General features: G+C 44.2%; 1 protein-coding gene and 6 non-coding genes across 7 annotated transcripts; all 7 read left to right on the forward strand.

Moving 5' to 3' along the window:
• The first annotated feature begins 864 nt into the window (after window positions 1-864).
• Window positions 865-1,028, forward strand: LOC133482813 (U1 spliceosomal RNA). Its single transcript, XR_009789965.1, has one exon. It is a non-coding gene; the product is annotated as a U1 spliceosomal RNA (small nuclear RNA).
• Window positions 1,029-4,548: 3,520 nt separating this feature from the next.
• LOC133482818 (U2 spliceosomal RNA) lies at window positions 4,549-4,739 on the forward strand. The gene has a single exon (XR_009789970.1). It is a non-coding gene; the product is annotated as a U2 spliceosomal RNA (small nuclear RNA).
• Window positions 4,740-6,019: 1,280 nt separating this feature from the next.
• On the forward strand, window positions 6,020-6,183 carry LOC133482812 (U1 spliceosomal RNA). The gene has a single exon (XR_009789964.1). It is a non-coding gene; the product is annotated as a U1 spliceosomal RNA (small nuclear RNA).
• A 1,363-nt stretch (window positions 6,184-7,546) lies between these two features.
• LOC133482679 (uncharacterized) lies at window positions 7,547-16,708 on the forward strand. The gene is made up of 2 exons (XM_061783080.1): window positions 7,547-9,421; window positions 15,873-16,708. The coding sequence occupies exons 1-2, from the start codon at window positions 8,623-8,625 to the stop codon at window positions 15,908-15,910; spliced, it is 837 nt and encodes a 278-aa protein (XP_061639064.1). The 5' UTR covers window positions 7,547-8,622; the 3' UTR covers window positions 15,911-16,708.
• LOC133482814 (U1 spliceosomal RNA) lies at window positions 7,715-7,878 on the forward strand. Its single transcript, XR_009789966.1, has one exon. It is a non-coding gene; the product is annotated as a U1 spliceosomal RNA (small nuclear RNA).
• On the forward strand, window positions 12,233-12,423 carry LOC133482819 (U2 spliceosomal RNA). Its single transcript, XR_009789971.1, has one exon. It is a non-coding gene; the product is annotated as a U2 spliceosomal RNA (small nuclear RNA).
• On the forward strand, window positions 13,259-13,422 carry LOC133482815 (U1 spliceosomal RNA). The gene has a single exon (XR_009789967.1). It is a non-coding gene; the product is annotated as a U1 spliceosomal RNA (small nuclear RNA).
• Window positions 16,709-16,713: the final 5 nt, after the last annotated feature.

The following is a 16,713-nucleotide window of genomic DNA, read 5'->3' on the forward strand; positions in this document are numbered from 1 at the left end:
TCAAATCGATCACGTGGCAACTTTTGGGTACTTTGTTTCCATTTCCCAATAGGCTCTTACATTGGGCATCTGTACCAAACCCATGAACATGTATATGCCAAGGACCTGCTCAATTTCTTTGACATTTGTGTTGATTGATTTCCCTTCCTTCTGCACACTGGAAAGGTTGGCTTGATATGCAACCAGCTGTTTCATGTCCTTATTCACAAACTGTTTGAAATACATGTAAGGTGTAAACTCAAACCTTTATTCGATGCCTTAATCAACACTCAAAAAAATCCACCTTTCTCCACCTGTATGTACTCCTTTGTTTTCACTTTTTTCTATGCAGATGTGCGTCGAAAACGTCGCTAAGGTTATAATGCGCAATAGGCCTCAGTAGGTGGCAGTAGCGTTTTCACATGCGCGCCCAACACAATATACCCAATAGACCAATAGTAACCGGAAGTCTATTAAGTATGTGACATTCGACTAGACGAGTCTGTTATTATGTAAAGACCTACTTCTAATTATGTTTGTATTCGATTTTAAAAATTTTGTCTAATCATTTGTCTCTCTTAAGCCCGATTGGATGGTTTATTTGTTTCTGGGTGTTAATGACCTCACTTTCAAGTTATTTTATCATCACTCGATGCCGCTATGCATTATGGGTATCCATTTACTGTATCTAACTAAACTCAAATTCTCAGCTAGGAAGCATGTTTGTCCAGGTATTTGCATACAGTACCGTTTAAACTCGCGTATGTGTTCAGGCTCAATCAGGCTTGCCTGACGCGTGAATGGTTGTTCATGTGCTCACGATCACACCGTCGCTTAACATAGCGTGCGCGTGAATGACTTGCGTGCTCGCGCCGCTTCCAACTCATACTTACCTGGCAGGGGAGATACCATGATCAAGAAGGTGGTTCACCCAGGGTGAGGCTCAGCCATTGCACTCCGGTTGTGCTGACCCCTGCGAATTCCCCAAATGTGGGAATCTCGACTGCATAATTTCTGGTAGTGGGGGACTGCGTTCGCGCTCTCCCCTGATTTTTGGTCACAAATAATTCCGTTGTTTTCATTGAAATGTCACTTAGCGTTTTAGCAAGTCGTGGTACGGTACTGCATGTAAATACAGAGCCAGGATCGCTGGTTCCGATACTTTTGCAAAACTAAAATAGATTCATCATCAAATTGCTTAACAGCAATTCTTCAAGACATTTACGTACTTTTGTGATGTTTCATTTTTTATTATAAAATATTTAAAATCCACAAAAGAATTAGGACAGTTTATTGGTAAATAGAACATACATTATAATCATAACTTTTTTCCAGACGCAATTGAACAGGAGGAACAAATCTGAAATAAGTAGTTTCAACGTCGTCACAAAAACAGTTATTAGTTTCAATACCAAATCGTTGTGGTACAAAATCATTGGATGGATACACCCCATTCATCATTTCAAAACTCCCTGCTGCTGCCACTTCAGCTTGCCTTGCACGGGTGAATCACTCATCGTACAAGTTCGCAGTGAACTTCTGCATGAATCACTTATGGCAGAACACTTCACTGGATACGTACTAGTACATAAGTCCAACGAACGAATCACTCGTGGCTAACAATTGACTTAAGTACATTTAGTTCAGTAGTATCCCTCCGTTACCTGCGCAGTGCTGCCTGATGCTGGCTGCTCATTGGTCATTCGCCGAAGTGAGGGACAACACTGGCGAATCGAAAAACACATGGCAGTAAATTCAGTGAAGTCCCGCCCCCGCCTGCACACTGTCTCCTCATTGGTCATTCGCCGAAGATTCACAAGTAAGTGACAGAACACTACAGCAGTTCCGTTTCCGCTCCCATCTGATTCGCTCGCGGCGGCAGCCAAGCTCAAAGAACAAATAATTTCATAAACTGATTCAGTTCAGTATGTTCACTAAAGAGATTAGTTCTTTTGAACGAAATGTTCCCGAATGAAGCAACACTACTTTAAATAAATCAATAAATGTCATGCACGTTTAAGGACGTTGGGGTTATGTAACAGGCTTGATTGTACCATTGGTTCGATAAACTCAAAGCCAGCCGAAGCAAATGTGGTGCCCTAGGCGACATTTTATATGGCGCCCCCCTCCCTCAACAATTTACATAAGCTTACAAAAAAGTCGAATAGCAATAGTTTTTAATGTTGCTTTTAATTTATCACATAATATGGCACAAAATTTAAAATACAACCTTTTCTGCATTTCATAACTGTGTCATTACTGCCGAACAAATCGTGCGAGTAATGTGCTGTTGTTACACCTAATAGGACAAAATCGAAAGTAGCAACGACCGCTCTTTCTCCCATTTTCCCTGTATTTTTTTTCTCCTTCTCCTGTGTTCTGGACAGTTTTGGCCGTTTTGACATGTTTAAAAAATTCTCTGGGGTCAATAAATTTGCCCTCAGCACAAGAGGTAGTATTTGCTATTATCATTTGTGGTAATATTAATTGGGCATTTCTTTAAATTTGAATCAATGTTTTCCATGTTAAAATTTAGTTCTCAAGTTATATCAAATATGTGCAGCTACCCCTTTTGAAAGAGATGGATTCGCTGACGGAAGATTTCATCTGGATTTTACTCAATGACCAGGAAAATACTCTGTGGTCTGACAAGAAAAAAGTTGAACTTTTTGGAACATATGGCGTAAAAGAAACACTGCATTTCAGAAAAAGAACATAATACAAACAGCAAAGTACAGTGGTAGTAGTGTGATGGTCTGGGGCTGTTTTGTTGCTTCAGGACCTGGAAGACTGTGATAAATGGAACCATGAATTCTGCTGTCTGCCAAGAAATCCAAAAAGAGAATCTCCGGCCATCTGTTTGTGACCTCAAGCTGAAACGAACTTGGGTTTTGTAGCAGGACAATGATCCAAAACACACCAGCAAGTCCACATCTGAATGGCTACCAAGGACTGAAGGAAGAACGAGAGAAAATGTGGGTGGTGAAGTCAAGAGCGGTGCACGTGATCGGGGCACTGGGGGCAGTAACCCCGAAGCGGGGAGGATGGCTCCAGCAGATACCAAGAGACTGTATGTATATGTCCGTTTTCACAAATCAAGTTTTAACTAGGTGAAATTGCGATAACTGTAACTGTCTACTACTACGAGTCAAAATGACCTTGGCTTGGAGATGTTTCAAGCAAGAATCACAGACAGCTACAATTCAGTCGTCCGTAATTCAACTGCTGAGATCTGCTCATGAATTGTAATTCATGAGCAGATCCCATACACATGAATGGCAAAAGGGACAAAATGACGCTAAAGATACCAAAACTGAATTATCTGTCCTTTCAACTATAGCCACAATCACGTTATACAGTAGATAAATGAAAATTCACCTATTTAAAATGTAAGTCCAACTAATCACACAGACGTTGTTGAAATCTACAATGTTGATTCCGTATTAGTCCAGCTGAGCTTTTAAATGTTAAATCCGCTTGTCATAGACAGACTTCTCCACTATCTCCTTGCAAATACAGTATCTCGTTTTCCTAAGTGGATGTGATACGTTCTAATTTCCTCGGAATTGGCAACTTCTCTTTCTGAATGACTGGTAAAGTCTTGAGTGCTCTCTCTTTGACATTATGTGCACTTAACCATTTTAATATGAATGAATTGACATTTAGTAAGCACAAAAAAATACTTCTTTTGCGTTTTATAATGACTTCATTGTCCAACAGCAACACTTATTTAGCCTTTATGTAAGAAACATGAGATGTCCCAGGTCACCTGAACATCACTTTGGAAAACACGTGGTCAAGGTTAGCCGAAGAAATTAGATGATAAAATTGCATTTTCGCCATCAACGACTGAAACAAAATGTTAATACGGAAGACAGACTCCTGTAAATGGTCAATGTCCTTCGAGTGACCAGTCGCGAGCAAGATTGGATGCATGCTTACTGTTTTTGGATGTACGTTGAATCGTTTAATGGCGAATATTCATGCCTTTTGACGTTGCTGCCATGTTTGTATTCGATTATTAACGCTTACGACGTGACGAACCGGAACGTTGGGTAACCAAATAGTGGAAGGGGTGTAGGGTGTAATTCGCCTCCTCTGCGCCGATGGCGCTAGAGTCCTCCTGTCAGTTACAAACCAGGAAACAGGAAGTAGTTTACCGAGGCAGGGCCGTTGATTTCTTTTCGTCAAAATGTTGAGTAAACAGCTATTCTGCTCGCTGCCACAACATCATACCAACCACCGATCGTTATTACATATAACTCATTATTTTCTTTGGTTGTTTAAGACTTCATACACGGCTAAAGGGGATACGTTTGTCGCTGCATTCTATTGGATCGACGTGGACCACGTGACCGTAAAACACGAGCACCGGACAACGTTCTTTCGATAGAAACGTTGAAAACAAAACAGTTGCCATTCATTCTAAACCATACATAGGTGCTGTTTGGCGTGTCCGTAAGTGATTCACCAGTGATTACGGTGACACACACACCAGTGGTGGTGTGTCACCGTAACTTTGGCTTGTAGGCTGGAGAATGACGTCCTCTCTTCTGGCGTTAAGGAGACATCGCTTCTCGGCCTTTTGGCTAAGATCAAGTGTAGTATCTGTTCTTATCAGTTTAATATCTGATACGTCCCCTATCCGGGGACCATATATTAAATTGATTTTTGGAACAGGGAGATGGAATAGGGGCTTGCTCCGTCCACTCCACGCATCGACCTGGTATTGCAGTACCTCCAGGAACGGTGCACCCCCACTAATAGTTTACAATTAATCTGAGACGCTTTAAATGTTTCTCAACAAATATAGGCGTACCATCCGATGCAACTAATAGCAGTCAATAGTTGACACGATGAAATGATTAACAGACAAATCTGCTTTCTTCAATGAAGAAATCTTAACTTTTTCACAAAATAAAAAAAACATTGTTCTTGTATCGTAAGTGATGATACATGGGCATTACATGCAGTGATGGCGATACAAGAACTTCAGCCTCTTTAGGCCTCTTCTTTTGTCTTTTATTATGAACAGTGGTAAGCATGCAAACAGCAGTTGAGGCTATTCAACAAGAACGCTGGCCTTTTATTTGCTCAAACTGCTACCTTTTCCTGTAACTTGTTCTTGTATTATGAAAGCATGACCAGCAATTTCTCAAATCGATCACGTGAGATCACATCGGCATCTTTTAATGGCTCACACACACAGCTGTCAAAACATACATGCATTCTTGCTCAGATTTCTGGTACAATGCAGAGGTGTATTAAGTTCCCAGATGGAGCATAGTAGAAAAGTGACAAGAAATGTTACTTTCTTGTTGTCTCGCCGCGAGTTTACCGTGTAAAAAAAATACGGTGCAGCCCCAGCTTGGCTGGTGGACGTCTTGGCGTGTACAGTAAACTCATTTTAAACGGCATTTAAAAATTTAATATACAGTACATGTTTTCAGAGGCTGTTTTTAGAGTAGATAAGTTATTGTTCTCAATTTACATTAGGAATACGCGGGTGACAGATGGGAACCGCTGTGCTTTACTTCTCTAACCTTGTAACGCGCAATAGGCCTCAGTAGGTGGCAGTAGCGTTTTCACATGCGCGTCCAACACAATCGACTGGCGTAACCGGAAGCCTTGTCAGTATATGACATTCGACTAGACGAGTCTATTATTGTGTAAAGACCTACTTATAATTATGTTTGTATTCGATTTTAAAATGTTGTCTAATCATTGTCCCTCTTAAAGCCGATTGGGTGGTTTCTTTGTTTATGGGTGTTAATGACCTCACTTTCAAGTTATTTTATCATCACTCGATGCCGCTATGCATTATGGGTATCCATTTACTGTCTCCAACTAAACTCAAATTCTCAGCTTGGAAGCATGTTTGTCCAAGTATTTGCATACAGTACCGTTTAAACTCGCGTATGTGTTCAGGCTCAATCAGGCTTGCCTGACGCGTGTTTGGTTGTTCATGTGCTCACGATGACACCGTCGCTTAACATAGCGTGCGCGTGAATGACTTGCGTGCTCGCACCGCTTCCAACTCATACTTACCTGGCAGGGGAGATACCATGATCAAGAAGGTGGTTCACCCAGGGTGAGGCTCAGCCATTGCACTCCGGCTGTGCTGACCCCTGCGAATTCCCCAAATGTGGGAATCTCGACTGCATAATTTCTGGTAGTGGGGGACTGCGTTCGCGCTCTCCCCTGATTTTTGGTCACAAATAATTCAAATGGTGTAGTTGCTGGTGCATCTTGACGAATGTAAAGTGTAGCGTTGTTGCAATGGTATGCGGTACTGAATGTTTTGGTATGGATCTGATACCAAGTAAATACAGAAAATACAGAGCCAGTAGCGCTGAATCCGATGCATTTACAAAACATCATCAAATTGCTAAATATCAATTCTTCATGACATTTACGTACTTTTGTAATGTTTCATTATTAGATATTTGAAGCCCACAAAAGAATTAGGGCAAAGTTTATTGGTAAATAGAACATACATTATTATAATGCAGCCCTATGGGGGGCACAAGCTTTTCGGGAAGAGGTGAGAGAGGCTCTCGGTGGACGGGAGGAGCTTCCAGAAGACTGGACCGATGCAGCCAAGGTGATCAGAGAGGCAGGCAGGAGAGTACTTGGTGTATATTCTGTCAGGAAAGGAGAGGAGACTTGGTGGTGGAACCTCACAGTACAGGAAATCATACAAGGAAAAAGGTTAGCTAAGAAGAAGTGGGACACTGAGAGGACCGAGGAGAGGCGAAAGGAATACATTGAGATGCGACACAGGGCAAAGGTAGAGGTGGCAAAAGCCAAAGAAGAGGCATATGACATGTATGGCAGGTTGGACACTAAAGAAGGAGAAAATGATGGTGGGGGCGCAGAAAGCTTTTATAGTGGGGACCACAGAAGAAGAAATGAAAGAGGAGGAGCAAAGCGCCGAGCTGAGACAGAAACGGCGTCTGTGAGGATAAGCGGCTCAGAAAATGGATGTATGGATGGTTTGCCTTCCTTCTGCACACTGGAAAGGTTGGTTTGATCTGCAACCAGCTGTATCATGTCCTCAGTCACAAACTGTTTGAAATACATGTAAGTTGTAAACTCACACCTTTCTTCGATGCCTTCATCAACACTCTCAATAAATGGAACATGTGAAGGTTCAAATTCCACCTTTCTCCACCTGTATGTACTCCTTTGTTTTCACTTTTTTACTATGCAGATGTGCGAAAACGTCGCCAAGGTTGTAATGCGCAATAGGCCTCAGTAGGTGGCAGTAGCGTTTTCACATGCGCGTCCAACCCAATAGACTGGCGTAACCGGAAGTCTTGTCAGTATGTGACATTTGACTAGACGAGTCTGTTATTGTGTAAAGACCTACTTCTAATTATGTTTGTATTTGATTTTAAAAAAAAATCTGTCCAATCATTGTCCCTCTTAAACCCGATTGGGTGGTTTCTTTGCTTATGGGTGTTAATGAACTCACTTTCAAGTTATTTTATCATCACTCGATGCCGCTATGCATTATGGGTATCCATTTACTGTCTCCAACTAAACTCAAATTCTCATCTTGGAAGCATGTTTGTCCAAGTATTTGCATACAGTACCGTTTAAACTCGCGTATGTGTTCAGGCTCAATCAGGCTTGCCTGACGTGTGTTTGGTTGTTCATGTGCTCACGATCACACCGTCGCTTAACATAGCGTGCGCGTGAATGACTTGCGTGCTCGCGCCGCTTCCAACTCATACTTACCTGGCAGGGGAGATACCATGATCAAGAAGGTGGTTCACCCAGGGTGAGGCTCAGCCATTGCACTCCGGTTGTGCTGACCCCTGCGAATTCCCCAAATGTGGGAATCTCGACTGCATAATTTCTGGTAGTGGGGGACTGCGTTCGCGCTCTCCCCTGATTTTTGGTCAAAAATTATTCTGATGTTTTCGTTGTAATGTAAATTAGCGTGTTAGCAAGTCGTGGTATGCTGCACTGCATGTTTTGGTATCGATCAGATACAAAGTAAATACAGAGCCAGTATCGCTGGTTCCGATACTTTTGCAAAATTAAATAAGATTAATCATCAAATTGCTTAACAGCAATTCTTCAAGACATTTACGTACTTTTGTGATGTTTCATTTTTTATTATAAAATATTTAAAACCCACAAAAGAATTAGGACAAAGTTTATTGGTAAATAGAACATACATTATTATCATAACTTTTTTTCCAGACGCAATAGAACAGGCGGAACAAATCTTAAATAAACAAAGTGATCACTTAAAATACTGTTCAAACACTACTACTAAAAACTTATCCCTTCTGTGCACTTCCTTTTGTAAAAAAATTTTTTTTTACGTCCATAAGGCTTTGGACGACATCCAGTCAAAAGACAGTAGTTTCAACATCGTCACAAAAAACACAGTTATTAGTTTCAATACCAAATCGTTGTGGTACAAAATCATTGGATGGATACACCCCATTCATCATTTCATGAGTATGTCACTGCGTAGTAACGTACTAGTACATAAGTCCAACGAACGAATCACTCGTGGCTAACAGTACATTCAGTTCACTTAAGTACATTCAGTTCAGTAGTAGGCCCTGTATAATCGAGCTAGAAACCAGCTGACTAAATAAATTAACATTGCAAAGAGGAACTATGCAGCAAAGTTGGAAAAACATTTACGACTCTAAATCAGTCTGGCATGCATTCCGATCGCTGACTAATTACAAGCGACGATCCCCCCAAGCTGAGAACAATAGCACACTAGCCAACGACTTGAATACCTTCTACTGCAGATTTGAAAAGGACACTTTCACACCCCACACCCACCCAGCCGCACCACCAACCCCTATCACACCACCGACTTCTGCGTTAACCATCCGTGAACAGGATGTGAGACGCATCTTCAAACAACAGAAGATTAACAAAGCGGCAGGCCCGGACCATGTGTCCCCATCCTGCCTCAAAGTCTGCGCGGACCAGCTCGCGCCAGTCTTCACTCAGATCTTCAATAGATCTCTGGAACTGTGCGAAGTACCATCCTGTTTCAAACGCTCCACCATCATTCCAGTCCCCAAGAAACCTGCAATCTCGGGTCTAAATGACTACAGGCCTGTCGCCTTGACATCTGTGGTGGACCACCTCAAGAGCGTCACAGGTCCCCTGCTGGACCCCCTGCAGTTTGCCTACCAGGATGATGCAGTCAACATGGGACTGCACTTCATCCGAAAACACCTCGACAGTGCAGGGACCTACGCGAGGATCCTGTTTGTGGACTTCAGCTCAGCATTCAACACCATCATCCCTGAACTCCTTTCATCCAAGCTTCTCCAGCTCAGCGTTTCACCTGCCATCTGCCAGTGGATTTACAGCTTCCTGACGGGCAGGACACAGCAGGTCAGGCTGGGAGAGACCACCTCATCCACACGCAGCATCAGCACTGGGGCGCCCCAAGGTTGTGTCCTCTCTCCGCTGCTCTTCTCTCTCCACACGAACGACTGCACCTCAGCGCACCCGACTGTCAAACTCGTGAAGTTTGCAGATGACACCACTGTCACCGGCCTCATCAAGGACGGTGACGAGTCTGCATATCGACAGGAAACGGAGCGGCTGGACCTGTGGTGTGGCCGACACAACCTGGAGCTGAACACGCTCAAGACTGTAGAGATGATCGTGGACTTCAGGAGCCATCCTCCGCCACAGCTGCCGCTCACGTTGTCCAGCTGCCTTGTGTCAACCGTCGAGACCTTCAAGTTCCTGGGAATTACAGTCTCTCAGGACCTGAAGTGGGCGACCAACATCAACTCCGTCCTCAAAAAGGCCCAGCAGAGGATGTACTTCCTGCTGAAAGGATTGTCGGTACCCCCCTACCCACCCTTGAGGACTTGGATGCTGCCAGAACTAAGACAAGAGCGTGCAAAATCCTCTCGGACCCTCCCCATCCCGGTCACCGGCTCTTCCAGCTCCTTCCCTCAGGTAGGCGCTACCGATCAATGCAAACTAGAACTAGCAGACATTCCAACAGCTTCTTCCCTCTTGCGATCAACTTCTTAAACACCTAACCTACAATTCCATTACAACATGCTGGCAATTTTTTGACTTGAGTTCGTTGTCACATTTCTGTGGGGCCAATTATGTATTACTCGTGCACTCACTGTAGTTGTCTCGCCACGCTGCACTATTTGCATATCTGTTGTTGACCAATGCTGTAGAGTAGATGCCAGAGTAGCATCTGCTCCATTTGCACACTGATTGAGGAGTATCTGCAACATTTGCACAATCAACATTGTCCCAGATTATCGCACTACTCGTCACTTTAAACCGCATACACTCCTTGAAGTCTCGGCGGCCTTTGCACACTGGTCATTGCACCGGACTATTGCAATATTAGTCATTCGAACTGCTCTATGTGCTAGAGGACTCTGCATCTTTTTGCACAATTGTCAAAAAAATAAATAATTTACCGGCATTACCAGATAACTATCCATCCATCCATTTCCTGAGCCGCTTCTCCTCACTAGGGTCGCGGGCGTGCTGGAGCCTATCCCAGCTGTCATCGGGCAGGAGGCGGGGTACACCCTGAACTGGTTGCCAGCCAATCGCAGGGCACATAGAAACAAACAACCATTGGCACTCACAGTCATGCCTACGGGCAATTTAGAGTCTCCAATTAATGCATGTTTTTTGGGATGTGGGAGGAAACCGGAGTGCCCGGAGAAAACCCACGCAGGCACGGGGAGAACATGCAAACTCCACACAGGTGGGACAGGGATTGAACCCCGCACCTCAGAACTGTGAGGCTGACGCTCTAAACAGTCGTCCACCGTGCCGCCACCAGATAACTAGCAACCCTTTATTGTTTAGTGACTGGTTTTTTTTTTTGTCAATGTCTCGAAAGTGTTCTCTGTGCATCGACTGTCTGTTGTCGTACGAGAGCGGCTCCAACGACTGGAGACAAATTCCTTGTGTGTTTTTTGGACATACTTGGCAAATAAAGATGATTCTGATTCTGGTTCTGATCTCGTATGATCTCACCTCATCCCTCCGTTACCTGCGCAGTGCTGCCTGATGCTGGCATTGGTCATTCGCCGAAGTGAGGGACAACACTGGCGAATCGAAAAACACAGGGCAGTAAATTCAGTGAAGTCCCGCCCCCGCCTGCACACTGTCTCCTCATTGGTTATTCGCCGAAGATTCGCAAATAAGTGACAGAACGCTACAGCAGTTCCGTTGCCGCTCCCATCTGATTCGCTCACGGCGGCAGCCAAGCTCAATGAACAAATAATTTCATAAACTGATTCAGTTCAGTATGTTCACTAAAGAGATTAGTTCTTTTGAACGAAATGTTCCCAAATGAAGCAACACTACTTTAAATAAATCAATAAATGCCATGCACGTTTAAGGACGTTGGGGTTATGTAACAGGCTTGATTGTACCATTGGTTCGATAAACTCAAAGCCAGCCGAAGCAGATGTGGTGCCCTAGGCGACATTTTATATTATAACCAAGTTACATCTGTTTACTAATATGGAACTTTTTTTTTCTATTGTCGTGTTGTTAGTAATAATGCCTGACTATAGTTAAGTATTTCACATGAGTGCTTGGTTTAACTTTCACTCTTGTCGTTTTTTTGCATTATTCCCTGGGCAGGGCATGCTTACTGTTTTTGGATGTACGTTTAAACGTTTAATGGCGAATATTCATGCCTTTTGACGTTGCTGCCATGTTTGTATTCGATTATTAACGCTTACCACGTGACGAACCGGAACGTTGGGTAACCAAATAGTGGAAGGGGTGTAATTCGCCTCCTCAGCGCCGATGGCGCTAGAGTCCTCCTGTCAGTTACCAAAGCAGGAAACAGGATATAGTTTACCGAGGCAGGGCCGTTGATTTCGTCAAAATGTTGAGTAAACAGCTATTCTGCTCGCTGCCACAACATCATACCAACCACCGATCGTTATTACATATAACTCATTATTTTCTTTGGTTGTTTAAGACTTCATACACGGCTAAAGGAGATACGTTTGTCGCTGCATTCTATTGGATCGACGTGGACCACGTGACCGTAAAACACGAGCACCGGACAACGTTCTTTCGATAGAAACGTTGAAAACAAAACAGTTGCCATTCATTCTAAACCATACATAGGTGCTGTTTGGCGTGTCCGTATGTGATTCACCAATGATTATTATAAGTGGATGTGTGTCACCGTAACTTTGGCTTGTAGGCTGGAGAATGACGTCCTCTCTTCTGGCGTTAAGGAGACATCGCTTCTCGGCCTTTTGGCTAAGATCAAGTGTAGTATCTGTTCTTATCAGTTTAATATCTGATACGTCCCCTATCCGGGGACCATATATTAAATTGATTTTTGGAACAGGGAGATGGAATAGGGGCTTGCTCCGTCCACTCCACGCATCGACCTGGTATTGCAGTACCTCCAGGAACGGTGCACCCCCACTAATTGTTTACAGATAATCTGAGACGCTTTAAATGATTCTCAACAAATATAGGCGCACCATTCGATTCAACTGAAAACAAGTGCCAATGACAAGAAATGTTGCTTTCTTGTTCTCTCCCCGCTAGTTTACCGTGTAAAAAAATACCAGTGCATCCCCCAGTTCGGCTGGTGGACGTCTTGGCAAGTACAGTAAACTCATTTTAAACGGCATTTAAAAATTTCATATACTGTACATGTTTTCAGAGGCTGTTTTTAGACGACATAAGTTATTGTTCTCAATTTACATTAGGAATACGCGGGTGACAGATGGGAACCGCTGTGCTTTACTTCTCTAACCTTGTAACGCGCAATAGGCCTCAGTAGGTGGCAGTAGCGTTTTCACATGCGCGTCCAACACAATCGACTGGTGTAACCGGAAGTCTGTCAGTATGTGACATTCGACTAGACGAGTCTATTATTGTGTAAAGACCTACTTATAATTATGTTTGTATTCGATTTTTAAAATGTTGTCTAATCATTGTCCCTCTTTAAAGCCGATTGGGTGGTTTCTTTGTTTATGGGTGTTAATGACCTCACTTTCAAGTTATTTTATCATCACTCGATGCCGCTATGCATTATGGGTATCCATTTACTGTCTCCAACTAAACTCAAATTCTCAGCTAGGAAGCATGTTTGTCCAGGTATTTGCATACAGTACCGTTTAAACTCGCGTATGTGTTCAGGCTCAATCAGGCTTGCCTGACGCGTGTTTGGTTGTTCATGTGCTCACGATGACACCGTCGCTTAACATAGCGTGCGCGTGAATGACTTGCGTGCTCGCACCGCTTCCAACTCATACTTACCTGGCAGGGGAGATACCATGATCAAGAAGGTGGTTCACCCAGGGTGAGGCTCAGCCATTGCACTCCGGTTGTGCTGACCCCTGCGAATTCCCCAAATGTGGGAATCTCGACTGCATAATTTCTGGTAGTGGGGGACTGCGTTCGCGCTCTCCCCTGATATCTGGTTAACAACAATTTCAACAATTGTCATGGCTTTCGTAATACGGTTTGATGGTGATTGGGGTCGTATGTGGCAGCAGAGCCTTGTTGCTCCACCGTGAAACTTTTGTAGTGATGCGCAAGGCAGTTCTTTTGATTGTACTGAATCAGTTCATTAAAAAAGATTTGTTCACCGAATCGTTCGGTTCTTTTTCACAAAGTAATTGAATCAGAATCATCTATGTCCAAAAAACACAAGGAATTTGTCTCCAGTAGTTGGAGCCACTCTAGTACTACAACAGACAGTCAATTGACAGAGTACAATACTTTTACTTTTGAGACATAAAGACATTGAGAAAAACACTGAGCAATAAAAGTTTGCTAGTAATCAAGTAATGCCGGTACATTCATCCATTTTCTGACCCACTTCTCCTCACGAGGGTCGCGGGCGTGCTGGAGCCTATCCCAGCTATCATCGGGCAGGAGACGGGGTACACCCTGAACTGGTTGCCAGCCAGTCGCAGGGCACATACAAACAAACAACCAGTCGCACTCACATTCACACCTACGGGCAATTTAGTGTCATCAATTAACCTAGCATGCATGTTTTGGAGATGTGGGAGGAAACCGGAATGCCCGGAGAAAACCCACGCAGGCACGGGGTGAACATGCAAACTCCACACAGGCGGGGGCTGGGGATTGAACCCCGGTCCTCAGAACTGTGAGGCAGAGGCTCTAACCAGACGGTCACCGTGCCGCCTCTGGCGTATTATGAAGCATAAAATACGACAACCGAGACCCCGGACTGTTGAACAGCTGAAGCTGTACATCAAGCAAGAATGGGAAAGAATTCCCCCTACAAAGCTTCAACAATTAGTATCCTCAGTTCCCAAACGTTTATTGAATGTTATTAAAAAAAAGGTGATGTAACACAGTGGCCACCGTGCCCATGTGGAGACCATGTGGAGACCACAAAGAACATATGTTGGAGACGGCAATGGCTGCGGGGGGTTGCTGTAAACTGAGAAGCAAGAATGTGTAGACAGAGTCTGGAGCCAGTGGAAAATGGCCATCATTCTGCATAGCAACGATGACGTCAGTGGACCATGGACCAATCAGACGACAATTCCATCCTCTTTGAGACATTGTATAAGTCTGGGGCAGGAACAGATAGCTTTGTTCAGTCTGCGCTGTCTCTAGGATAAGCATAGCTGTTGACCCAGAGCTCTGTAAAATGTATAGACTCCTCTGTCAGGAATAAATTGGTTGGCTTTTAACACGTCATTATAATTGTAGTTCTTTCACGGAAACAAACACGCATGGAACCTCGAGAGTTAATAGGCGACTTTAAAACTTAGGTTCCTTTATCTGGGACAATGTCGATTGTGCAAATGTTGCAGATACTCCTCAGTCAGTGTGCAAGTGGTGCAGATGCTACTCTGGCGTGAGTGGCCAGTATTGGTCAACAACAGATATGCAAATAGTGCAGCGTGGCGAGACTACCACAGTGAGTGCACGAGTAATGTATAATTGGCCCGACAGAAATGTGACAACAAACTCAAGACAAAAAATTGGCGGCATGTTGCAATGGAATTGTAAATTAGCTGTTTAAGAAGTTGATTGCAAGAGGGAAGAAGCTGTTGGAATGTCTGCTAGTTTTAGTTTGCATTGTTCGGTAGCGCCTACCTGAGGGAAGGAGCCGGGATGTGGAGGGTCCGAGAGGATTTTGCACGCTCTTGTCTTAGTTCTGGCAGCGTGCAAGTCCTCAAGGGTGGGTAGGGGGGTACCGACAATCTTTTCAGCAGTTTTGATTGTCCGTTGCAGTCGGAGTTTGTCCTTTTTTGTAGCAGCACCGAACCAGACTGTGATGGAAGAACACAGGACTGATTTGATGACCGCTGTGTAGAACTGTCTCAGAAGCTCCGGTGGCAGGCCGTGCTTTCTCAGAAGCCGCAGGAAGTACATCCTCTGCTGGGCCTTTTTGAGGACGGAGTTGATGTTGGTCGCCTACTTCAAGTCCCGAGAGACTGTAATTCCCAGGAACTTGAAGGTCTCGACGGTTGACACAAGGCAGCTGGACAGCGTGAGGGGCAGCTGTGGCGAAGAATGCCTCCTGAAGTCCACAGTCATCTCTACACTCTTGAGCGTGTTCAGCTCCGGGTTGTGTCAGCCGCACCACAGCTCCAGCCGCCCCGCTTCCTGTCGATACGCAGACTCGTCACCATCTTTGATGAGGCCGATGACAGTGGTGTCATCTGCAAACTTGAGGAGTTTGACAGCCAGGTGTTTCCTCATTCAGTAAATGATCCATCCCTGAGGTTCACTTTCACTCAACACGTTCACCGAAGGCCTATGGGTTGTTGTTGTCATGTATTGTAAATTAGGAAAGGTGGAGAGATTAAAAAGAAAAAAACTTCAGCTAAATTATCACCTACCTACCTCTCTCTCTCTCTCTTTCTCTCTCCCAGCAAGCTTTCAAACACTCTGCATCGGTTGTGAGTCGTGAACATGCGTGCAGCGAGCTCAGCTACCGACCATCCTTCTGCGCCCCCTGACGTTCCAGTGAAGCTCGCGCCAGCCGGCGTGACTTTTCTGGAAAGCATCGCTGACTCCAGCCCCCGCCAGCCGGGCTTTCTGCTCACTCACCTTCCTGTTATTGTCATCTGATTAGTGGAAAACGTCTTTGAGTGTCTTGAGAAGCGCTATATACGTTTATTGCATTATTATTATTATGAAATAAAAAGCTTTAATAATCCCATTACAGACACAGAGGGAATGATATGTATGTGTACGTATATACATTTATTATTAATTTACATTTATTTTAAATATGTGTTTTCATGTGCTTGCACTGACTAAAAAATTAGCCGTTAGCTTGAAGCTGCTAGTGAAAGCTATCCCCATGAGGACGTCAGGACTTGCGGTTTAAATCACTCATGAGTACGTTCACTGCGTAGTACGTCGTTCCTTGCGCAAACGAATCACCCGTCCTACTAGTACATCGCTCCTTAGCGGGTCACAAACGAAGTTCAATGAACGAATCACGCTTCAGATTTTCAATTCCTCAGTACACCAGTTCACAGAATGAATCACTCAATTCACTTAAGTCCCTCCCCCGCCTGCACGGCACTGCCTGACGCTGGCTTCTCATTGGTCATTCGCCGATGATTCAGAAGTGAGTGACAGAACGCTTCAGAAGTTCCGTTTCCGCTCCCAGCCGACTCGCTCGACTCACGGCGGCGTCCTAGCTTAAAGAACGGTTCAGTTCGTCCACTAAAAAGATTAGTTCTTCTGAACGAAACCTTCACA

The sequence above is a fragment of the Phyllopteryx taeniolatus genome, chromosome 8 (genome assembly GCF_024500385.1).
Source record: "Phyllopteryx taeniolatus isolate TA_2022b chromosome 8, UOR_Ptae_1.2, whole genome shotgun sequence".
Taxonomy (NCBI): domain Eukaryota; kingdom Metazoa; phylum Chordata; class Actinopteri; order Syngnathiformes; family Syngnathidae; genus Phyllopteryx; species Phyllopteryx taeniolatus.

Excerpts from the sequence above, each read along its gene's own strand:
- LOC133482679 (XM_061783080.1), top strand. The coding sequence starts at position 8,623 with ATGCAGCAAAGTTGGAAAAACATTTACGACTCTAAATCAGTCTGGCAT. Across the intron at positions 9,422-15,872 it reads CAGCACTGGGGCGCCCCAAG|CAAGCTTTCAAACACTCTGC; the intron begins GTTGTGTCCTCT and ends TCTCTCTCCCAG.